Source organism: Lynx canadensis, chromosome D1 (assembly GCF_007474595.2).
Source record: "Lynx canadensis isolate LIC74 chromosome D1, mLynCan4.pri.v2, whole genome shotgun sequence".
In the NCBI taxonomy this organism is placed as follows: Eukaryota; Metazoa; Chordata; class Mammalia; order Carnivora; family Felidae; genus Lynx; species Lynx canadensis.
The window spans coordinates 515,377-539,380 of record NC_044312.2 but is presented as its reverse complement, the minus strand read 5'-3'; the positions used below and the strand labels follow the sequence as shown (position 1 = coordinate 539,380).

The 24,004-nt window shown below is 40.7% G+C and overlaps 1 protein-coding gene across 1 annotated transcript; it reads left to right on the top strand.

Moving 5' to 3' along the window:
- Nucleotides 1–2,018: 2,018 nt before the first annotated feature.
- On the top strand, nt 2,019–18,380 carry ANGPTL5 (angiopoietin like 5). Its single transcript, XM_030332920.1, has 8 exons — nt 2,019–2,147; nt 3,737–3,881; nt 5,945–6,048; nt 7,517–7,610; nt 9,698–9,798; nt 12,086–12,206; nt 14,351–14,536; nt 17,841–18,380. Exons 1-8 carry the CDS (start codon nt 2,052–2,054, stop codon nt 18,158–18,160), a joined length of 1,167 nt encoding a protein of 388 aa, XP_030188780.1. The 5' UTR covers nt 2,019–2,051; the 3' UTR covers nt 18,161–18,380.
- The last annotated feature ends 5,624 nt before the right edge of the window (nt 18,381–24,004 follow it).

Below are 24,004 nucleotides of genomic sequence, written 5' to 3'. Positions count from 1 at the left end.
CAAGTGGATGAGAGGTATTGCCAGTTACTAAGATGGGGAGGAGCAAGTTGAAGGGGGAGGAATAAGACTTGGGCTTCAGACATGAGCTGATTAGGACACGTCTAGTAGACACCCCACTTCACTCACACGTCTCATAAGTTGTTAATGATGTTCTATCTACAAAAGAAACCAATAATAATGCCTTTATGGTTGCAAAGCATGTTCACGTAGCTTATCTAATTTGAATACCATAAAAACCTTGTGAATTACACAAAGCAGCCTGAGATGGACAATCCTTGAGCTTCCACTTTCATCTTGACTGAGGCTATTTTTTGCATCTTCTGCTGAAGTATTTTCTTGCTCTGGTAAGAATTTCCTGGATTTGTCTCTGGGAAAGGTGTGAAAGAACGAAGAATTTTAACATCTGATGGCTGATGTAAAATTACTGAAGTTCTGCTATAGGTGTCACAATTTTGCAAGATCTCAACTAGAAATTTAGGATTAGAGGTAACTTCTCATCTACTCCTAATATAGATGATAAAGGTCATCAATATTGTCAGCAATGTTAGAACTGCAATATAGATCAAGTCAAATAATAGTAATAATAGTAATACCTAACATTTGGATGTTTGTTTTTGTCATGCATTGTGGTAGGTGCTTATGTATAAAAATCATCGAATCCACACAGTTGTCCTCATTCTACAAAGGAAGTAATCAAGATATAGTGATATTAGGTCCCAGAGCAAAGGAGTGGTGCAGTCAAGGTTCAAACCCAGGCAGATTGGTCCCAGAGCCGGCTTGCCCAAACTCCTCAGGAGAGTAGGAGATAAGTGGATGGGTTAAACAGTGGTGGTGAGGAAGTAAAGTCAGAGAATACATAACTGGTTTAAGATATTATTTCATTAATTAATATTTTAGTGCCTGTGGTCCCAGTCACTATATTAGTGCCATTAAAACCATGGCGTGGTCCCCATCTGGTACTTCTGAGGCTGGCAAATGAAATGGAGAAAATAATACCTTGAAAGCAAGACTCAGGAAAGTTTTGGATTATTTTATTTTATTTTAGCATAATGAATACTATACTCTTCAGTATAGAAACATGTTTCTTCTATACTGAAGAGAAGGAACTGTTGTAAGGGAGTGTTTGAAGAGTCATTACAGACATTGATCTATCAGCTTTGAGAGAGTGATCATTTTCAATAACAATAGTTCCCTTATGTTAATAATTTTTGAAGTTTTAGTAATACAGATGTAAAACATACAAATCAGAGATCTAAAATTTGGTAATGATAGGATTCATGTGACCATCATTGGTGGCTAAATTCAAAATAGGTAGAAGCATATTTTACATCTGAATTAGCTTCCCTGCATGTCCACATTGGTTGCATTTCTGCTTGGTGTTTTGTAAAAAGTTTCTTTTTTTTCTTTTTTTTTTTTTTAACATTTATTGATTTTTGAGAGAGAGAGAGAGAGAGAGAGAGAGAGAGAGAGACAGCACAAGTGGGGGAAGGGAGAGAGAGAGACAGACACAGAATCTGAAGCAAGCTCTGTGCTCTGAGCTGTCAGCACAGAGCCTGATGTGGGGCTCGAACTCACAGAGTGCGAGATCATGACGTAAGACGAAGTCCAACACTTAAGGACTGAGCCACCCAGATGCCCCAAAACAGTTTCAATATAACATTCTTTCTACTCCATCATTCATTTCTACTTCCTTACTGTTTTTATGCAAACTGGTTTACAGTTATTGAGGGATAGTTTACCATTAGATGACTTTATAAATTCATGTTTCATCCATTTATTTATTTATCTAGTTATTGTCTGTATTCTAAAAGCAGGCATGTAGTGATAAAAAAAGGTTTGCATAACTTAAAAAGGACAGGATCTCTAGAGGCTACTTTGTTTTTCGTATGAAGGGTGTTGTTTCAAACGAGGGCATGGAACCAGTAAGTTTTGGCTTCTGTTTTTGTTGTACACTTTCCAGAAGTTTTTAACTGAAGACTCTATGCACTGTAGTTCTTTCCACAGAGAGCTGACTGGTATTTGAAGAAGTTTTTCTTTTCTTCAAGAAGAATATGATGTATCTTCCTCAAGCTTCACTTCTATTCTTAAATACATTTATTTTTATTTGTGGAGAAGTTATACAAGGTAACTGTGTACACCATTCTACGGTAAGAATTTCAGCAATATTATTTGACCTAGGAAGTATGATTATATAGTTTTCAAGATACATGTTTAAAATTTGAAAAGATTAATTGTACCATCCAATATAATTATGGAAAACTTAAAGTATTTAGAAATGCTGAGATTCTGCTTAAATATTATTTTTAAACTTAGGAAACCATAACTGAGGATTGACACTTAACATATTTCTCGTGAAAAAAATTTTAAAGAAATTACAGGCCTAACTTAAAAACCAGCTGGCAACTTTCTGGTTAACTTTGATAATGAGATACCTGGTAGGTAATAAAAAATTTATTTTGTTATTTAAAAAAATAAATATTTTATAAACGTTTATATTTCAAACACAGTCTTGTGCTTACTTTCCCAGGAAACTAGAAAATTTCATTTAAAACAATATGAAAGTGACAGCTAATAAAGTATATGCAATACTCTGAGTAGATGGTGATTTGAATCTCTACATATTTAAATATTGGCTTATGATTTTAAAATGTTCTACAATGTATTACCGTGATATCAATCCCAAATTCCAAAGTTCCAAGGTTTCATAAAGATAAATTTTAGGAAAGCTACAGAAGTAATAATAATATAGTTCTCTAAAATACTCAAAATTTAAAAACCTTATTTTAGATCTGGAAAAATGTAGTTGTTGTCAGGTTTTTGAAAACATCTAGGATGCCTATTATTACAGGAGTAGAAGGGAAAGAATAAGAAGTTAAAAGTAGGTCCATGTAACAAAATATAAGCATCTTTAGGTGGCAAATATCTTTCATACTATGATTAGCTTTTCACCTTTCTCTCAATATCCAGGTCAAAGGAAGATAAAGCTTGTTACTATTTTCTTTTTAAAACAGTTATTTAAGTCTGTATAACTTCCACCAAAGAATGTTTTATGTAGAAAAACCAGCATTTACTAACAAGAATAAATACCTTTGGAACGGCGGCTGGTAGCTGGCTTTTCAAGATGACATCTGTTGTTGATTTTGCAAAGGAAAATCCCAGGCTTTTTTTCTGTTTTGATATCTTTCAAATCAATGAGTACTTTACCTTTCAAATCTGTAAATACTTTAGCTTACATAAAAGTGACAAGCCTCCCACACATCCATCTCTACCCCTAATTCCTGATAATTGCTGGCAGAAAGTCCATTTGGCATAGAAATGTAATCTATGGAGAATAATCAGGGAACCTTCTTAGTTCTGTTCAAGGAACTTCAGATTCCAGATGTTTGGCAGAAGGCTGACTCAGCGCTGTGTCAGATGTGGAAACATGCCAAAGTTAAGGATAAAGGCCATGGAGTCACGGTTATAGAAAGTAGACCCTAAGTATATCCTTTTGGTATTTGGAAGAAAAGTGGAGAGCAAAAATATTGAATTAATGTATACTTTTTATTGATCCTTAAAAGTTACCCATAAGGTTTATTTGTAGACTTCTAACCAGTTCATTATGTTCTTGTCTAGTGATAATCCTTGTGTATGTCCTGAGATTTCACCTTTTCCATGTACTTTTATATTTATTATGTATAGGTCACATAACATACTTCATATATTCTTTTCTCATTTCTATTTTTTTAATGTCAAGGATTCTCCAGGAGTCAACACTGTAGAAGATGTATCTAATGCAAAAGATGAGAGTAAAAGTAATGATACTGTTTATAAGGAAGACTGTGAAGAGTTGTGTGATGTTAAAATTAAAATTACACGAGAAGAAAAACATTTCATGTGTAGTAAGTAATAAAAATAATCACAATTATAAGGGTATATGATTTATTACTTCTAAGGTATGGAATACATAGAAAGAAATACGCCTTAGCTTTGTTTGGGTCATTTTATATGTATCTTGATCCTTCTAGGTCAGAGGTTTTCTGTGTTTGGCACATAGTAGGTGCTTAGTAAGTGTTTGGTAAATGAATGAATGAATCCTTCCAGGTAGCCCTTTCAGCTGGCAGCAGAGGAGAGGGGCGAGCCAGACGGCACTGAGAGTTATGTTTTATCAGTTCACCAGAGGCTACTCTCAAACTTCCATATCTGAGCCATTACGAAATTTCACCTTAGTTTTGAGGGAGAAATTCATTAATACTGAATAAATACTACATTAGGCATATTACAAATTCATAGCCAATTTATGTAGCAAAATGTAAAAATAAACTTTCAAAGTCTTGATTTTTGTTTGCAACTGTTGAGTGACAGTGTGGGAATTTTCATGGCCTGTTATATGCACATGGGGGGTGGGATGAAGAAGGAGACTCAGAAAGGGAGGGAGTGGTAATCTGGTCTAGGTCTTAAAGGATGTAAATCCTAGGCCAGAAAGCATAAAAAGCCCACTTTAATGTGTTTAATTCTATGTGCAACACAAGCATCTCCTATTTCTCAAACCGGTGAGTTGCACTTAGGTCCATAAAGACAGACACCTAAATCCAGGAAGGCTCTAATGGAAAGCAAGAGACTGAAAGTAGAAATGAGAGATGAGCCTGGATGGGGTGCATTTTAAGATACCAAGGATTATTAATGTGAAAATTAGGAATGTAGAGGTAAAGTCACCTCTTAAAGAATAATGTGTGCAATAATGTGTAGATGCTTTTGCTGTAAAGGGCGAAATTTGTATGAGGCCGGGGAATACATGGTAGTCAATGATTACTTCCCGATTTTGAGAGTTGTGTTGTAAGGAATGTCTTTGGTGTAAGAAATACAGACTGAAATATCAAGGGACATCATGGCAGCCTGGTGTCAAATGATTTATGAAAGTTATTTAAACTGTTTTTGCAACTATTCTGAGTAAGATTCCTTTGACATAAAAAAAACAACCTTCTAAAAAAAGGAAAATATATAGTAAAAGTTCAATCAAAAACCGACCAACCAAAACTCTAAGATTTATCATTTATAGGGGCGCCTGGGTGGCTCAGTCGGTTGAGTATCCGACTTCGGCTCAGGTCATGATCTTGTGGTCAGTGAGTTTGAGCCCCACATTGGGCTCCGTGCTGCCAGCTTGGAGCCTGGAGCCTGTTTCAGATTCTGTGTCTCCCTCTCTCTCTGACCCTCCCCCACTCACGCTCTGTCTCTCTCAAAAATGAATAAATGTTAAAAAATTTTTTAAAAAAGATATACCATTTATATTTGTTTGCCATTTGTTTATATAAAAATACATAGCGTCAATAGAACAAAAGAAATATTTATTTTGAAAATTAACTTGCATGATATAGATTATTGCCTTTTCCTTTCTTATATGATAAGGATTGAGGACTCCCAGACCTCCTCCTTCCATATCTCTCATCTTATTTTTTTTTATAAAGTTTATTCATTTATTATTTCTCAGAGAGAGAGAGAGCCCATGAGCTGGGGATGGGCAGAGAGAGAGGGAGACACAGAATCTGAAGTGGGTTCCAGGCTCTGAGCTGTCAAGCACAGAGCCCTACGTTGGGCTTGAACTCACTAACCACAAGATCATGACCTGAGCTGAAGTCAGTCGTTTAACTGCCTGAGCCTCAAAGGTGCCCCTGTATCTCTCATTTCATAAAGTGAAAATTAATATTCAAAATGCTGTCTCTCTGTTTCATCAGATTCACTTATTTGGGGGTAATCTAAACTATTAGAAAGCATAGTTTCATTAACCAGTGTGGATACAATTATTTTCTTGGGTGATCCTGAGTTAAACAAAAGTTATACTAACTGGAGTATTTAGATAGATGGAGATATATTGTGTCTTATGTTTATCCCAAATCATTTAAGCTCATTATTTTTCACCGTATTTTCTCTAACAATATTTAGCAAACACTTTTTATTATGATTTAAGGAAATTTGCAAAATTCTATTGTTACCTACACACGAAGTACCAAAAAACTGCTAAGAAACATGATGGATGAGCAACAAACCTCCTTGGATTATTTATCCAGTCAGGTACGGACCTTTTCCTCTTGTGTTGTTATTGCACAGATACAGCGATACAATTAGAGGTACAACTGTTTAATTTTTTAATGCATTTGTGTCTAGACATGTGTTTACTGCCTGCTCAATTAGAGGCATCCCAGGAAGCCTCAGGCAAACATTAAAAAACAAAAACAAACATAAAAAAATGGACCTTCACTCCAGGGGTGCGCAGTCAAGGGGACAGGAAGACGCGCTGAAAGCCTGTTGTGAACGCTGTCAGCGTTTTGCAGAAGAGAACTCCGAGGTCCGCGCTAGGGGATATAGCTTTCCAGGTGCGAGAGCCGGAGGTTTGAGTCTCCGAAGACGCACACCTGCTTCGGAAGCCGCAGAGACGGCTCAGAAAGCAGAGTCTCTTCTGCTCGGGGTTGCTGTTTGCAGCGGTGCGGGCAGGCGGCAGGTGTACAGGGGCAGCCAGTAGTGTGTGATCGGGGAGGGGAAGGACCCACTTGGGGACCGGTCTGGAGGTGAGCGAGGGTGGGAGACGGGGGAGCCGCCCACCTATGCAGGTGCGAGCCACCTGCGGGGTACACAGCGCCTCCCACTCACCCCCCCCCCTCCCCGCCAGGTGCCTTCGCGTCCACGAGGGGCCTGCTAGATCACCTGGGCAGGTGTGAGCCACCTGCGAGGTACACAGCGCCCCCCCACTCACCCCCCCCCCCCCGCCAGGTGCCTTCACGTCCACGAGGGGCCTGCTAGATCACCTGGGCAGGTGTGAGCCACCTGCGTGGTACACGGCGCCCCCCCACTCACTCCCCCCCCCCCCCCGCCAGGTGCCTTCACGTCCACGAGGGGCCTGCTAGATCACCTGGGCAGGTGTGAGCCACCTGCGTGGTACACGGCGCCCCCCCCACTCACTCCCCCCCCCCCCCCCCCGCCAGGTGCCTTCGCGTCCACGAGGGGCCTGCTAGATCACCTGGGCAGGTGTGAGCCACCTGCGTGGTACACGGCGCCCCCCCACTCACTCCCCCCCCCCCCCCGCCAGGTGCCTTCACGTCCACGAGGGGCCTGCTAGATCACCAGGGCAGGTGTGAGCCACCTGCGTGGTACACAGCGCCCCCCCCACTCACTCACCCCCCCCCCCCCGCCAGGTGCCTTCGCGTCCACGAATGGCCTGCAAGCCCACCTGGGCAGGTGTGAGCCACCTGCGGGGTACACGGCGCCCCCCACTCCCCCCACCCCCCGCCAGGTGCCTTCGCGTCCACGAGGGGCCTGCAAGCCCACCTGGGCAGGTGTGAGCCACTTGTGGGGCACACGGCGCCCACTGGACAGGTGCCTTGGCGGCCTTGCTGCGGCGCTGGGGGCGTCAGGGTGGGGCGGCGGACACTGTTACACACCGCGGAGCTGCTCTGTAAGAGGCTGAGGGACGCCAGCTACACAATTCAGAGGAAGGAGTTTTGTTCAAATACAAACGTGCTGAAAGGTACGCCCGTGTGTTCAGGTTAACGAGCTCATGAATCGAGTTCTCCTTCTGACGACAGAAGTTCTCCGAAAACAGCTGGACCCTCTTCCTCACAGGCCAGTGCAGTCACATGGTGAGAACTTTTCTATTTCTGCCTCTTACGACTTGACTTTTATTGCGTAAAATTTTCCTGGACGGGTTGGTGCATTGAGAGGTTTTGTTTATAAAATACAGCTCCTTATTATCTAACAGACTGGAGGGGTAATACGTTCCCTGAAGCCGCCGTCCGCCCAGACAAATGTACTTTCCTGAATCGGGAAACTTTTCCAGGTGCCCAAAAGCCGTGGCTGTTCACAGATAACCCGAGTCCACCGCAGATGGAACACTTTTATGTAACTAGTTTCTGGGCTGTCCTTTACATTTTAGTCATAATTAGTCTTCAGTCAGAAGAAAAGAAAGTTTTCAGAGTTCTTTCTGCCTGCAAACAGTTTTTTTGAATTGTCTGGAATATTTCAAATTGGGACATAAAGTTTGAAATAAAAAAGGAACTTAAGACAGAAATAAACTGGAATTTAGAACCTTTTGTATTCAAATGCAGTTTAGTAATTCCTAGAGGCTTGTGTTTCTAAGAAAAACAGCCCATCACTCTTACAATTATGAATTCACACCAGAGTTCCAAGTATATATTATTGAGGGCCTACTGTATGATTTTTTTGCTTACAAAGGGAAGGAAATAAAGAATTACTGAGAGTCTCCTAAGTGTCAGGTACTAAGGCACTTCCGCACGGTATTTTATTTTACATTTTTACTTTAGCTCATGTAGTTAAGAGCGTGGACTCTGAGGTCAGACCACCTGTCTTCAAATCACTGAGGCCTGTTTCCTCGATCGTTTCCTCGTCAGCAAACTGCAGTACGTGCCTCACAGTTGTTGTGGGGATTGCATGGCTAAGTACACGAAAAGCTCTTCGAATACTGCCTGAATGACACTAAGACAATAGAAGGGTTTGCTGTGGCGATGAGGATCATCATCGGAGGAATATGCAGCCCAGAAAAATCTAAATAATGCGTTCAAACTTATGTGAATGGTGATGGCAGAGTGGAGGTCCTTCGTTGTGAACGTCTAGCACAGCTCTGAGCATAAGGTTGTGTGAGAACGTCTTACAATTCAGAACACAAGCAACGGATCTGTATCTTCCAGCAATAAGGGGGAAGCAAACAATTTTTCACAGCGAATTTTCTGTAGGTGACATTTTCTGCACACGTATTGTGTGCCGGGCACTGTGCTAAGTGCTCTCCCTATGCCTTGTATGTAAATTGCCAGAATAACACTACAAAGTGGACAGTACTATTAAAAGGATAGAAGAAGAGCGGGCAGGTAAGTTCGCTGAGGGTTCTCGGCTGCCGAGGAGAAGAGCTAGGGCGGTAAGCAGGCTTTTGGCTCTGGAGTCTCAGGCTTTCGTGTGTTTGTTTCACCAGGTGATTCACAATATGAGAGTTGATTTTATTTTATTACTATAGAAGATAATACACAGTAAAACGTCTTAGAATAAATGCAACACCCTTACCCATGGAATGTGCTTCCAGTCCCCTGGGAAGCGGGATGCTTTGGAGAAGGCAATTCTGGGGCGCTCCACTTTTAACTATAGGCGGCAGTGCAGGCTCTGGCCGCAGGCATCATTTCCTCTTGGGGAGGAGGGATTTCCTTGTCCTCTCCCTTGGCTCTTTGTAACAGTGGTCCCCAACGAGAGTCTCCGCAGTCTCCAGTAGTCAAGGATGTGTCAGTAGTAGTTAATCAACTTATTCATTTGGGTTTCTCCTTCCCATTCACATAGACTTCCTTTACACATTATGTCCCCAAGATAAGCCTAGATTCCTGAAAGGGAATTACTTATTGGGTGAGAATGCATGATTATAAATTATATTAAATCAATGTGGGTCCCAAATGAAAATTTTAAGTAGTATGGAGGGCTAATCACTAACAGTGATGTTATTAGTGAAGGTTTATTTCAACATAAATTCTCTAGTCTCATTTCTTGCATGTATTTTCTTCTGATTTCTAAAATCGAGATCATTTTTTTTTATTTCTAAGAAGTTAAAATCATATCACAATGGAAATTATATTCATAATTTCAGGTAGCACTGTCAGATGTCTACAGCAAAATGATTAAGTCTTAAGTATACACTTGAAAATATCCTAAATAACTAATTTTACTTTTCTAGGTTTAGATTGTACTGATATTAAAGACACCATTGGCTCTGTCACCAAAACACCAAGTGGTTTATATATAATCTACCCGGAAGGATCTAGTTACCCATTTGAGGTAAAGTCTTCCCTTATTATGTGGAATAGGATAAGCAACCTATCTATTTAATTAATATTAAAATTTTAATTCTTCTCATATTTTATTTTTCCTTGAAATTTTTAAAATAAATGGGTAGAAGTTCCAGTTTCCCAATTTTGGTTTTCTGAAATTCTTTGCCCAAACCACAAGCCAGTAAAAGGACCTGAGAGTCTTTTGCTTTTCCACGTGAGGTGTCATGTTTACACTCTGCAGTAGGTACATTTCGTGCAGGATCTTATATACAATCTAAATATGCAGTAGAAACGCTCGCTTTAATTAGCTTGTGGATATTAGAAAGCAGTGCGGTGCTGTGCCTTGGAGCTTGCCAAACATACTTAGATTTCCCTTCCTGTACGTGGTTATACTTTCTTTGGGTGATAAACGATTTTACGTGGTTATATAAGAAATTAATAAATAAGAAACCGCTTTCACTACACTATGAGATAGATCGAGAAGCTAATCCATTTTTATTTTATTTTTTATTTATTTTTTTTTAAATTTTTTTTCAACATTTATTTATTTTTGGGACAGAGAGAGACAGAGCATGAACGGGGGAGGGGCAGAGAGAGAGGGAGACACAGAATCAGAAACAGGCTCCAGGCTCCGAGCCATCAGCCCAGAGCCCGACGCGGGGCTCGAACTCACGGACCGCGAGATCGTGACCTGGCTGAAGTCGGATGCTTAACCGACTGCGCCACCCAGGCACCCCGCTAATCCATTTTTAAATTGAACAAAATACATTACCCTTATGTCTAGGATTTCTGGAAGAAACTTCTATCCAAATTATCTATTATTGGCAGGATATATATAATATCATATAATACTAACATAGTAATATATATGGTAACGTATGTTATTTACACATATTTTTTTCTGCTTGCTTTTTTGTGCATAAGAAAGTTTATGATGCCAATCTCACACCTTATTGATAATCTTCATTACACAGTAGTTTTTTTTCTGAATAGATACTACCAGTTCCTCATCTTGAAATTCCCAACATTATTCACTAATTTTTTTTTTTTTTTTTTTTACTAACCTTGCTTTTTGACATCCATTGACCAGATGTTAAAAAATTGGGATTTAGGAGGGAAATAATTTTAGAATTATCTAACTTGCAGGGCGCCTGGGTGGCTTAGTCGGGTAGGTGTCCGACTCTTGATTCTGGCTCAGGTCAGCCCCTCACAGTTCGTGGGATCCAGGCCTGAGTCAGACTTTGTGCCGACAGTGCAGAGCCTGCTTGGGATTCTCTTTCTCTCTCTGTCTCTCCACCCTTCTCAAATAATAAAATAAACTGAAAACTTAAAAAATTAACTGGGGCGCCTGGGTGGCTCAGTCGGTTAAGCATCTGACTTCGGCTCAGGTCATGATCTCACGGTTCATGGGTTTGAGCCCCACGTCTGGAGCCTGCTTCAGATTCAGAGTGTCTCCCTCTCTCTCTGCCCCTCCCCCACTCACACTCCGTCTCTCCTTCAAAAATAAATAAGCGTTAAAAAAAAAAAATTACCTAACTTGCTTCACCTACAGATTCAAAACTGAGCCTGAACCCACATGGAGAGGGAAGGAAGACTTTTAATTTTGTGAAGAGTGGGAAGCGTTATTACCTTTTGTAATCATGGGAAGGTGTTGATTCCCTAACTTCCTCCACACTGCCTTTCTCTGTGAGCAGGAAGTTTCTAATGGGGACAACTGCATCTGATTTTCTGCGTCCTTACCATTGTCCTCTTAGGGGGATTTTACAGAGCACTGACAGATGCACCCAGGATCACAGGCTGTGGTGAGGCACAGATCACACCTTCCTGGCTGAAGATCCCATCTGGACCTAGGCCGTTCATGCCTCTGGGGAAAAGAGGGATCAAAGACAGGCCCACACGCATATGTGGTTAAAACTTAAAAAACATCACTGTTTTAATATGAAGGAGTTAGCAGATTCCTCATTCTGCTACAGGTTGGCAGGGTCACCACTCAACTGAAAACTATCTGTGGACGTGAGGAATAAGAGGGTGACCTCAAATGCTACCAACACTGCATCTGTAACGGAATGACTGACACAGGAGACTGTAATTAGGTTGGCCTCAAATTTGCCTTTTAATAAAGTGTCCTTTCTAGAGATTTAAAAATGTCTGAATATATTAATAGCATACAATTGCATTGAAACTTTTAGTGCAACGGTCTTCTCTTTCTCTAGGCTTGAGAGTGAAGCATAAATTTTCCATCAATGAGTGAAAATGATAGCATGTGATTTTTGTCTTTTCTGGGCCTGTTTTAGGTGATGTGTGACATGGATTATAGAGGAGGTGGATGGACTGTGATACAGAAAAGGGTTGACGGGATCACTGATTTCCAGAGGCTGTGGTGTGATTATCTGGACGGATTTGGTGACCTTTTAGGTCATATTTTATTTCTCCTTTTTCTTTTTCTTTCTTTTTTTTTTTTTTTTGCATGACACTGATAGTTTATCTGTCGGTCAAAATCATTAGTAAAAATAGCAAATCCTTGTGAATATCAAAATAGGACTTACTTTCTCTTCATGTCGTATTATTTTAGAACATGCGGGTTTTCGGTTGGGCGATGGAAATCGTTATCTTTGGATACCTGCTGAAATGGGGTTGAGTGAAAATTCTAAAATGGGTATCTATTAGGTATTTACTGTGCACCCAGCAGAATTCTGGTAGATACTCAACAACCTTTTGTAGAAAGGAACAATGAATGGCAGGCAGGGTTGTCATGAACCTTGAAATTCTTGAGGTGTGTGCTGGGTCTACACCAACGGAGAATCGAGGTACATGGTGTACAGATTCAAATTATATGACTTGGGAGGAGTGTATAAAAATATCAGTAAGAATCAATGCCTCAAAATTTGAAAACTGTAAACCTCAAGAGAATTGTAAAATCTGTTTACATTATTGCTGCATGACAGTATTTCTTTTGCCGGCAAACAGAAATTCTAGTATTTGTGAACACTGCAAAATTTTACCTTTGTTGGAATTTTTGCAGATGATTTTGATCACTTTTATGCTGTTATTTTGAGTTGCTGTTGTTTTAATTTAAAAGCCTTAACATCCCATAATAAGGTCATCCAAAGATTCAGTAAGTGGTGGTATTGTGTTGCCAAAAACCCCACTGCATGCCAGTGATTGTAGAAAGGATGTGAAATGTAATTATGTAGTATGAATAAAGCTGAATAGCTGCCATGTTATGGAGTGCAGCTAATACATTGTGTTTTCTTAGCATGACCCCTAATTTTCTGGTAAGTGCTACCTCCTGATTCAAGTAGTCCTAGATCTACAGGCTCCAAATTGTCATCTTCCTCACTTTATGCTTATTTCTATGGGGAAATTAACTGAATTTTGAGAAAAATGTCTTCAGGCAGGTACAGTTCATGGGAACAGACTGCCTTGTACTTTGTATATTTCAAAAAAAAAAAAATAAACTTGGGATTAAGGAAAATACACTGTTAAGCCAAATTAGGGGCTGGGTAGAGGGGCAGGATGGCAAGGACACTTACATTGGAGTGTCTTGGGCTGGGGACACTAAACAGACCCACCTTTCTTTCTATATACCTCCTTTCTTCCTGCGCTTCCTTAGGGTATTTTTCAGTTCCAAGTGGGGTGCAGTTAGTGCCTCTCGTGAGCCCTGGAGAGGGACATGGTATCTTAGCTAGAATTTTAACAATGTGAATGCTGTCACACTGTCCCCCAACTCTCTCAAGTTTTTTTGGACTAGACCCTTCCTTCCTTCAGGAATTTAATGATTCAGGTACAGGAATATATTCCAGAATAGAGGCTATGCCAGGCTGGGTGAAGGTGGGATGGGGGGTGGGAGTGGGGTCGAAAACCATTAGCTAGAACAGCAAGAAGAATGCCGTCCAAACACTACATTTACTAATTCATCCTGGATCTACAAACACCATTTCATTTTCATTCATTACATTACATTACATTTTTATACCTGGGTAACAGACAAAGTGCATTGTAATGAAGAAATATTCACAGAGCATCATTCTAAAAGACAGAAAAAATAATTGCAAGTGAGCATTTTCAGGAAATGTTTCTTTAGAACCTGCCACTTTGGAGGTTAAAACTCTTAGCATTTTTGAGTACACATCATTTTGTTACCTGCCACAGTATTTCAACAGCTTTTTGTTGACATGCCTTAAGGTAGATCTTGAATTTTTGGTCAATTGTTAAATGACTTTTTGAATTTAATTTGGTGAGATAAAAATGAAACAGTCTAGTTATTCCCAGCCTAGTGAAATAGGAAGATTATATATATATATATATATATATATATATATATTTATATTTATATTTATATTTTATATTTATTTATATAATGTATTTGTGTGTGTATTTTTTTTTTTTTTTGTAAATTAGACAAACACTGATAATTTGAATTTGAGCTAGGGCTATCTAGTCTCTCAAATAATTTATGTGAGCCATTTCAGTATTAAAAACTAACACCAAACCCTCAATAATAAGGAGTTATTATAAGTTGTATTAAAATATATTAAAAAACATTTCTTTTCAAACAGGTGAATTTTGGCTAGGACTAAAAAAGATTTTTTATATAGTAAATCAGAAAAACACCAGTTTTATGCTGCATGTTGCATTGGAATCTGAAGACGACACATTTGCTTACGCATCATATGACAACTTTTGGCTAGAAGATGAAACAAGTTTTTTTAAGATGCACTTAGGACGGTATTCAGGAAATGCTGGTAAGTTTTTTCTCCCCCCCAGTGATGCAGGATAAATATAGCTGACTTGATATTAGGTGAAGATAAAAGTAATGTTATTTCGCTTGGTCTATGCCACATAACTGATAACAGAGTAGATTCGGGATGAGAAAACTGAGTTTTGAAACCCTGCTATGATCATCGACCCACCTTGTGTCTTTGAAGAGCTTATATTCTTTAAAACTATTTTCCATGTATCATGGCAGCTGATTCTTTAGAAGGAGAGTCTGTGGGGCAGGCTGGGAAGGAATTACTGACGTTTTCATGTTCTGAGAGGCTGGCATTTAGGAATCACAGAATGTTAGAGCCGATCTCCTTCAGTGTACAGGTAAGGAACCTGAAACATTAGGGACTTGCCCCAGCTCATCACACCTGAGCCAGGGCAAGAAGCCAGGTTGATAGAGCCACTAGTTTGGTGGGCTTTTTTCCCCACTATACCTTGGTGCATGTACTCATTTCCAAATAAATTTAATTTTTAAGAACTTCAAAATACTTCATGTTAAATTTATAATTTGATGCTGAAATTTTAAATTTGAGTTAATACTAAATTCAACTCTCCTGTTGTTGCTCATCATGGTACTTGTTAATTATGTATATTTAGTGTTAGAAATCCAAAAGTGAGTGAGATATGTTCCCACTTCTTTAACTGATTACAATATAGAAGGGAGATAAACCCAGAAATGTGGAATACTGAATACTGATAGAGCTTTGGACATTTAGGAGAGGGAGAGAATGATCTCCAGTGATCGCATCTGGAAAATCTTTATGGAAGAGTGGTTTCTGACAAGGAGTTAATGTTAGATCCAATGTGGGAAGGTTTTTAAAAGTACAAACTACTGCAGAATCCAATTCAGTAAGTTTGGGCCCAGGTATTTGTATTCAAAGATGGACGTATTGGCAACCTTATAGTTGAGAACCACTAATGTGTGCTTGCAGGAAGGGATAGGCTTTTGGCAAATGAATGTTGGCAAAGAAAGCAGCTGAGTCAAGGCACAGTGGGAGGAAAATTTCTGAGAGTGAAGAGTTGTCTGGTACAGCTGTCCACCTTGGGATGTTAGGTAAAAAGTCTGAAATTCAAATCTTGATAGATAAGGAAAATTTTCAAGAGTTACAATATGCAATTTTTAATGCTGCCTCTCTAAAAGTGTAAAGAACTATCTAAATATGGAAGCTACTGTGTTAGTAAAAGTGTGTGTGGGGTTTCTCTATTGGACTGAGATCTAGTTAGAAGACTCAGTGTGTCATTACACAAGTGTTTCATTACAGAATCCTCAAATTTTGCTATGCCCTACTCTGCATTTTCCCAATGAGGTTGTAAACTAACTTTCAACAGTTGATCACACAATACAAACAAAATAAAGAAAAAGATGCCAATGGGACATGGAGATAGAAACACAGATGAAACCAGGGGTTAAGTGTGATCAGGTGCATGGTAGAGATGAGCTACAAATTTGATTTTTAGCTCAAAGCAAAACCATAAATATGAAATTCTAACATTTGAGCAAACAGTTCTCCCAGGAGAAGGACAAATATTCCTGATTCTAAAACTGGCAAAGATTTATTTGGGTTCCCAGAGAAAACAAAGGGACATGTTCTTGTAACTACACTTTCACAGAAAACATGATACTGAGTTTTAATGGGCTATTTCTTAAAAACAGGCCTATGCATTATATTTTAAAAACTGTTTATAAATATAATCCAGTGGGGAGCTCCTATCACATTTCCCTTCTGATGGGTGGACTTTGTTCAGGGTAAGTGTCTGTGGAGCGACCGTACAGCTTAGGCAATGCTCCTTCAATGCTGTCTCATCTGAAATCTGAGAGGCATTGCACTGTGTGGGTGTTGAAAATCACACTCTCCCTGCAAATACCTGCAATGTGGGCATTTTGTTTCCTGTGAGGTTCGGGGTAAGAGGCTTTAATATTCAGCACAGCTGGCGAACAGGATGGGCCACTACCACGTATCAAGTTCTCTAGGCTCCTCAAAGACCTATCTCAAGAGATGCCAAACATTTGGAACATGATGAAACAAATGTGGGCTTTGGATTCTTCAAAGATTTTGCACAGCTCTACTTTAAGTCAGTGTTTCCAAAAGATGAGCACAGTTTACTGCAAATGAAATCTAGGTGTCATGGGACTAATTAGAACCTTCTGTTTATATAGTTTGATTCAAACAAAACATGGCTTCTGCCCCTGCTACTTACTTACATGGGCTGCCTTGACCAAGATACTTACTCTTTCAGGTTTTGGCGAGTATCAGGGAAACCATACACACAGAACCCAGTGTGGACCTTTTAGGAATGGTAGTACTTGAGCTGCTCTCCATGTGTCATGTGGAGAGCCATTCTGGGCTCACCTCAGGAAGGTAGCTGATTATATGCTTGAGGTAACTGCGTATGTGATATAAACCTGGGGGCCCCTAAATAAAACCAAACAACTTGTGCAGCTACAAATGTAAGCCTCTTAATGTAGCAGATTCCCTTTCATCCATGCCTCTTTATTTAAAGTGATGGGGACGGGGCGCCTGGGTGGCGCAGTCGGTTAAGCATCCGACTTCAGCCAGGTCACGATCTCGCGGTCCGTGAGTTCGAGCCCTGCGTCAGGCTCTGGGCTGATGGCTCGGAGCCTGGAGCCTGTTTCCGATTCTGTGTCTCCCTCTCTCTCTGCCCCTCCCCTGTTCATGCTCTGTCTCTCTCTGTCCCAAAAATAAAAAAAATAAATAAATAAAAAAAAATAAATAAAGTGATGGGGGATGGAGGTGGCATGAAAACTTACTATGTATTATTATTACGTAGAAATTATTCTTTTCCCTAAATTACCAATTACCACATTACCCTTCCCCAAAGTATGACAGGTTTGTACAGCACCATTTTTGGCCTAAATTATCTGATTCCGTCTACAGAGCCAAACTTCCATTGTGGATTGTGATTTGGTACCAAATATCCACTTAAAGATGCCTATCATGTTGAGGAATTCATTACCAGATTTTGGTATATTGCAATCTGGGGGAGAGATTTTGTTTGTTTTCATATTTTTTATTTTTTTTAAATTTTATTTAAATCCAAGCTGTTAATGGCTTCCGGAGTAGAATTTAGTGATTCATCACTTCCATACAACACCCAGTGCTCAGCCTAACTGGAGGGGAGACTTTAATTTGATAGCTAGTAGAAAATAATGTAAACCTTAGTTCTAGATGCCATGCTTTGTAACGATAGTCTGGTAAAGGCCAGTTAAAATGACAAAAAGTACCTTTAAATTTGGTCATTTAAAAAACCTGTTTTGCCCAGGTGATGGATTCCGGGGCTTCAGAAAAGAAGATAACCAAAATGCAATGCCTTTCAGCACATCGGATGTCGATAATGACGGATGTCACCCTGCATGCCTGGTCAGTGGTCAGTCTGTGAAAAGCTGTAGTCGCCTCAGTAACAACACTGGCTGGTGGTTCAGCCAGTGTGGTCTGGCAAATCTAAATGGCATTCATCGCTTCCCTGGAAAATTGGTCTCAACCGGGATTCAGTGGGGCACATGGACCAGAAACAATTCTCCTGTCAGGATTAAATCTGTTTCAATGAAAATTAGAAGAGCGTACAATCCATATTTTAAGTAATCTCCTTCTAAATTGTAATGTGTGGTCCACAGGTTTTTTTGGTAACATATAAAAGATTTTCTATAGTTTCTCTTTTTACTGAGTGTTTCAAACATTTTAGCCAAAATTTAACTATAGATGGCATCTAGGTGTTAAGAGTTCAGTTTGAAATCTTTAATTTTATACAGTTTTATAGAAGAAAACCTGACTTAGTGTATGCTCTTACTACTAACTATATTAACAATATGTAATAAAGTTTAAGTGAACTGCACCTTGTCTTCCTGGAATTTGTTGTCTTCTCCAAGAACTGTCCTTTTCTTCTTCTTCTTCTTTTTTTTTAATGTTTATTTTTGAGAGAGAGACAGAGTGCAAGTTGGGGAGGGGCACAGAGAGGGAGAGACAGAATCCAAAGCAGGCTCCAGGCTCCCAGCTCTGAGCGGTCAGCACAGAGCCCAATGCGGGGCTTGACTCATGAACCAGGAGATCATGACCTGAGCTGAAGTCGGATGATCAACAGACTGAGCCACCCAGGGACCCAAGAATTGTCCTTTTTCTTTAAAGCATACGTACTATAGTAGATGGTTAGGAAAACTGAAGAGAGCATTATGCTTGTTTCCATATTCATTGGAAATGGCTAACTATGTAATCTATACATAACTTCTATTAAAGACAATGACAAGGAATAACTTTGTGCACATTACTATACATATAGTTTAAAAACTTTACTATTTCCGGGTAGTTCCACAATATTTTACAGGTAATAAGAGTTTCCTGCACAAATAAAGTCCTTTTCCCCCCACATTTTATCATTGTTAATAATTTTATTCTTGTTTGTAATAAATTTACTGTACATTCATATCCTGATCAGTTGCATTCTAAAACACATTTATATCTTAACTTTCTTAAGCCAGTAGGAACGGTAGGACCTTGATTAAGCGAAGGACAGCAGAGAAAAGAGCCATGACTCAGTGGTCTAGAGGTAGCTCTTGGAACAAGCTTGTCCCCTCTGCTTTCTCCACTAAGCTGGAAAGAGTTGGAGGCCTAAGTATTCCGTGGGAAAACACAGCAGCGAACATCTGGGCCAAGTTCAGTTATTGACAAAAAAGACGAGGGAAACAATTAAGAATTAGTATTGGACAGAAAAGTACTTTGTCAAGAGTTAGGGTGGCATGGTGAGCTGGGAAGGGGACTGGAGTAAAAATACATGTGAGGATCTAGCTATCTAGGTGAGATATCAGCCCAGAATGGGGCTAAGCTTGTTCAGAACAGAGAATCCGAGCTGAGTTCAGGGACCGGCAAAAATGACGTGATCACCACTCAAGATCGCTTTCACTTTGATCTCCTCTCAAAGCTGTGAATAAATCATGCCCAGATACACACGGGACAAAGTCACGGATGGGTGGACATCGGTCCCCATGGCTTCTCACACATTTCATGGAGGCCCCGCTAAGTCTGTGTCCTGGCAGTGGAGTCAGGTGTCTACCACGTGGAGGAGCCCAGAACTGTGTTTTTTTATACCTGCAGTGATATGAGCATCAGAAACAAATTTATCTACAAATTCAGGAACTAATTTTGCTACTTAGCAAGCCATGTCTTTAGTGTGGACTCTGGACCTTGGAGTTCTTGCCAATGGAGGGGCAGTCTCCATTATTGCACAGCAAAGTCTAAGGGCTGCACATTTTTTTCCCACTGTGAGGCTATGGAGATAGTGGGAACATTGCTGGTAAAAGCAGAACGGAAATAAATGTTGAGATGTTGAGGGAAAGAGATCCAGAGAGCAGCAAGAAGTTTTAATCTGTTTGGATTGGAGAGTAGTGAGATACAACTGACTTTGAATAGCTGAGGGACAGTGGCCACCAGGGTGCCCTGTGAGACGTTCTATCAAGAGGCCTCATACGCCATTGCAAAGGAGAAGGTATACTTTGGTTAATAATCCTGAGTTTAAGGTTCCCAGAAATGAAGCAACCTGACCTGTGAGAGCAGTTAAGCGATGAAGACAACTGTTCTTGGGGCACCCGGTGGCTCAGTAGGTTGAGCATCTGACTCTTGGTTTCCGCTCAGGTCGTGATCTCACAGTTTGTGGGTTTGAGCCCCACATCAGGCTCCGTGCTTGCAAAACCTGTTTTGGATTCTGTGTCTCCCTCTCTCCTCCCTTCCCCTGCTCGTTTTCTCTCTCTCTCAAAATAAATAAACTTAAAAAAAAAAAAAGATAAATGTTCCTTTTTTTGCTATCTACTATCCCCAGAGCACATGCACAAGTGTGAGCAGTGGGCAGGAAAGGTTGCAGTCATGTGCCCAGGGTCTGGATGGCATCATTATAGATTCATTCTTCCTGGGTCTGACAACTGGCCCAGATAAATGGTCCCATGTAAAAATACAAATACTTAAAAAAAAGGAATAAAAATAAAAATACATTATTTTTTGTCAACTTACACCTTACTTATTAGTAAACACTGAAACAGTGTCCGGTTAAAAATCGAAAGAAAAATATATAGACCCTGCACGCTTCTCTTTATCCCAGCATATATTAGTTATAAATAGAAAAAGCTTGGCAGTCATAATGACTGTGAGAACTACAGTACTTAGAAGCAGTCTAAAAACAAGTTATAATCTGTTTAAAAATAATTACAAATCATCCCCGAGGAACATAAATGCCTCCAAACAGGAACACAGTCTTGGTCTTTGACTGGAAGACTCAGTGCAATGGGTATGGACGGGGTGGTGGGTGTGGGAACCAAGAGCAGCCGGGAACGGTAGGTGTGGAGCTCTTGGTCAGGGGGTCACCGATGCATGCTGCCTCCTGGTGGAGGCGGATTTACTGGGAAGAGTGTGCGGGCCGGAGGAGAGCCTGTGGATCCCAGTGAGCAGTGCTCTGGGAGGGCGGTCTCGTAAAGGTGCAAGCTTCGTGGTGGAGAAAGGGACCTTTGGGAAAGGGGAGCCTCTGAAGCTCAGCGCACGTGCCAGCTGCCCGCTCCTGCGGAGCCGCCTGCTCCTCGGCAGGCCGCCTAAGGAGGGAGGCGGTGAGCCCCTGGGCCATTCACATCTGTCTCCCAAGTAATCCATCCGCCAGGAGAGGTCAATGGGATTTGTTTTGTTTTGTTTTGTTTTAAAGAAAATCTGAAGTGCTTCTGGGAAGGTGATGAATGAGAACAGCTAAGTTTGAAAAAGAATCTGATGGGGCTTTGATGTACTGATTGTGAAAGGGCATTATAAATACATTAGTTATCGAGATGCCTGGGTGGCTCATCAGTCAGGGTCCGACTCTTGTTCCCGCTCAGGTCACGATCTCACAGTTTGTGAGTTCAAGCCCCGCATCAGGCTCTGCACTGACAGCACGGAACCTGCTTGGGATTCTGTCTCCCTCTCTCTCTCTGCCCCTCCCCCATTCTCTCTCTCTCTTAAAATAAATAAAATAAACTTAAAAAAATAAATATATTAGTTACTTCATTACCATGTGACGAATTACCACAAACTTAGTGGCTTTAAATGACACTTATTAGCTCTCAGTTCTGTGCATCAGATGTCTGGCAAGAGGTGGGTTGGTTTTCTACTCAGGGTCTCATGAGCAGAAATCAAGATACCATCCAGGCTGAGGGCTCATCTGGGTTCAGGGACCTTCTCCAAGCTCATCGGTTGTTGGCAGAATTCATTTCCTTAGGTGGTAGGGTTGGGGTCCCCGCGGTCCATCTAGCTGGGAGCTGGGACCACTGTCAGCTTCCAGAGGCTGCCTGCTATTCCTCGCCATGTGGCCCCAGGATAGCTTGCAGGACGCACGCCTGTTTCCTTCCAGGCCGACCAGAACACATCTGTCTAACTCCTCCCGTGCAGTCAGCCAGTCCAGTCAGAGAAAACTCTCTGCTTTTAAAGGGCTCAGGTGACTGGGTCAGGCCAACCTGAATAATCTACCTATCTTAAGGTTAACTGATTTTGAGCCTTCATCTTCTCCAAGGGGTCCATAAATGAGTGTTTAATTGAAACTTGGGAGAAGGTATAGGTCAGAAAGGCGGGGAATCTTGAGGGCCGTCTTTGAATTCTGCCCCCACAATAAAGTGACAGAAGTAAAACAGGTACAACGAGGAAACCAAAAGGTCACCAGAATAGGAATTCTATGATTATTAAAAATATATATAATGAAGGGCATGGGAAAAGAAGAGTTTCCTATCAGTGTGGGAAGAGACAGATTGATAAATGCTAATGGAGAGAAATGGCTAACAATTTGAAAATAAAAAGGAACATCACACTGTATAAAAATGAATTTGAGGTTGATTAACTATGTACATAAAAAAACAAAAATCATTAGGTATTAGGCAAACATACCAGTAAATCTTTTTTATTTCAAAGGCAGAAAGATTTCACTTGATTACTTGAATATTCGAGGCTTCCGCGTATCCCAAACACCACAAGTAAAATTAGAGACAAGTGAAAAACTAGAAAAAGTATTTTGACTTTAAAAAAAAATTGTTTTTAAATGTTTCTTTACTTTTGAGGGAGACGGAACGAGAACCAGCAGGGAGGGGCAGAGAGACAGGGAGACAGAGGATCCAAAGCAGGCTCTGCATTGGCAGTACAGGAACCGTGAGAGCACGACCTGAGCCGAAGTTGGACGCTGAACCGACTGAGACACCCAGGTGCCCTGACAAACAACTACTTTAGCAAATTCTCCTCCCCATGCATGATGCATCCTAAAACAGAAGAAGAGAGCGTCCCTGTAGAATAGACAAATACCGTAAAAAGCAATTCACAAAATAGAAATGGTCAATAAACATGAAATTATGTCATGAGTCATCATGAAATTTAGGACCTAATACTGGACCTGTGGAGTCAGTGTTTATATGAGGTAACACAGTTCAGTGTTTGTATGGAGGCTGGGAAATGGGCTACCCCGTGCTCTTTGTTGTAACGTAAAATGGCATAAGCTTGCTGAAGGGTAATTTGGTAATACTGGTCCAGAGCTGATGAAGGGTCAGAAGGAAACCGCTTATCCCGTTTTACATAACAAATCCACATACTAATTAGGAATATTCAGTCATAGCGGACATTGAGTATTTATTTACTCACTGATCTGGCTTAGTCTTTAGAACAATCCTGGTATTATTCTCGGCTTACTGATAAAGACAACTGACTCCAACATACACCCACATCTATACTCCTGATGTGTAGGTGAATTGCATTGGAACACGGATCTTCTGTACCGTCCGCCGTGCTACAACAGCCAGGGGTGGTGCATACCGTTGAGGCTGACGTACGTCTGGCCCTGCCCCCGTCTGCTTGTTGTACCCAGCGTGGTATCATGCTATTGTCAAGAATGAGCTTAGAGGGGCGCCTGGGTGGCGCAGTCGGTTAAGCGTCCGACTTCAGCCAGGTCACGATCTCGCGGTCCGTGAGTTCGAGCCCCGCGTCGGGCTCTGGGCTGATGGCTCGGAGCCTGGAGCCTGTTTCCGATTCTGTGTCTCCCTCTCTCTCTGCCCCTCCCCCGTTCATGCTCTGTCTCTCTCTCTCCCCAAAAATAAATAAACGTTGAAAAAAAAAATTAAAAAAAAAAAAAAAAAAAAGAATGAGCTTAGAGAGCCGTATGCTGATGTAAGCGGAGATATGGAGGTAGGAAACAGAAAACAAAAACAAAGCTCTGTAGTGCACTGGGGTCTGCCCAAACTAGGTTTGCCATGGGGCTTATAACGGTTGCTTACTGTCTAAAGGACTTCAGATTTTCACAGGACCTGCGCCTTCATGTCAGATAAACAAGCATAACTAGAAAAGCTCTGAGAACCAGAAATGAGAAAAATTGGTAACACTGAAGCATATAAAAGGCTATTTTCGTTTCATGGCTCCTAGTATTATTTAATACGTTTAATACGTTTAATACAT

What these genes read in the sequence shown, in the direction of transcription:
- ANGPTL5 (XM_030332920.1), top strand. Translation starts at nt 2,052, where the DNA reads ATGATGTATCTTCCTCAAGCTTCACTTCTATTCTTAAATACATTTATT. An exon ending in GATCTAGTTACCCATTTGAG is followed by an intron (nt 9,799 to 12,085) that starts GTAAAGTCTTCC and finishes GGCCTGTTTTAG; the next exon opens with GTGATGTGTGACATGGATTA. An exon ending in ACGGTATTCAGGAAATGCTG is followed by an intron (nt 14,537 to 17,840) that starts GTAAGTTTTTTC and finishes TGTTTTGCCCAG; the next exon opens with GTGATGGATTCCGGGGCTTC.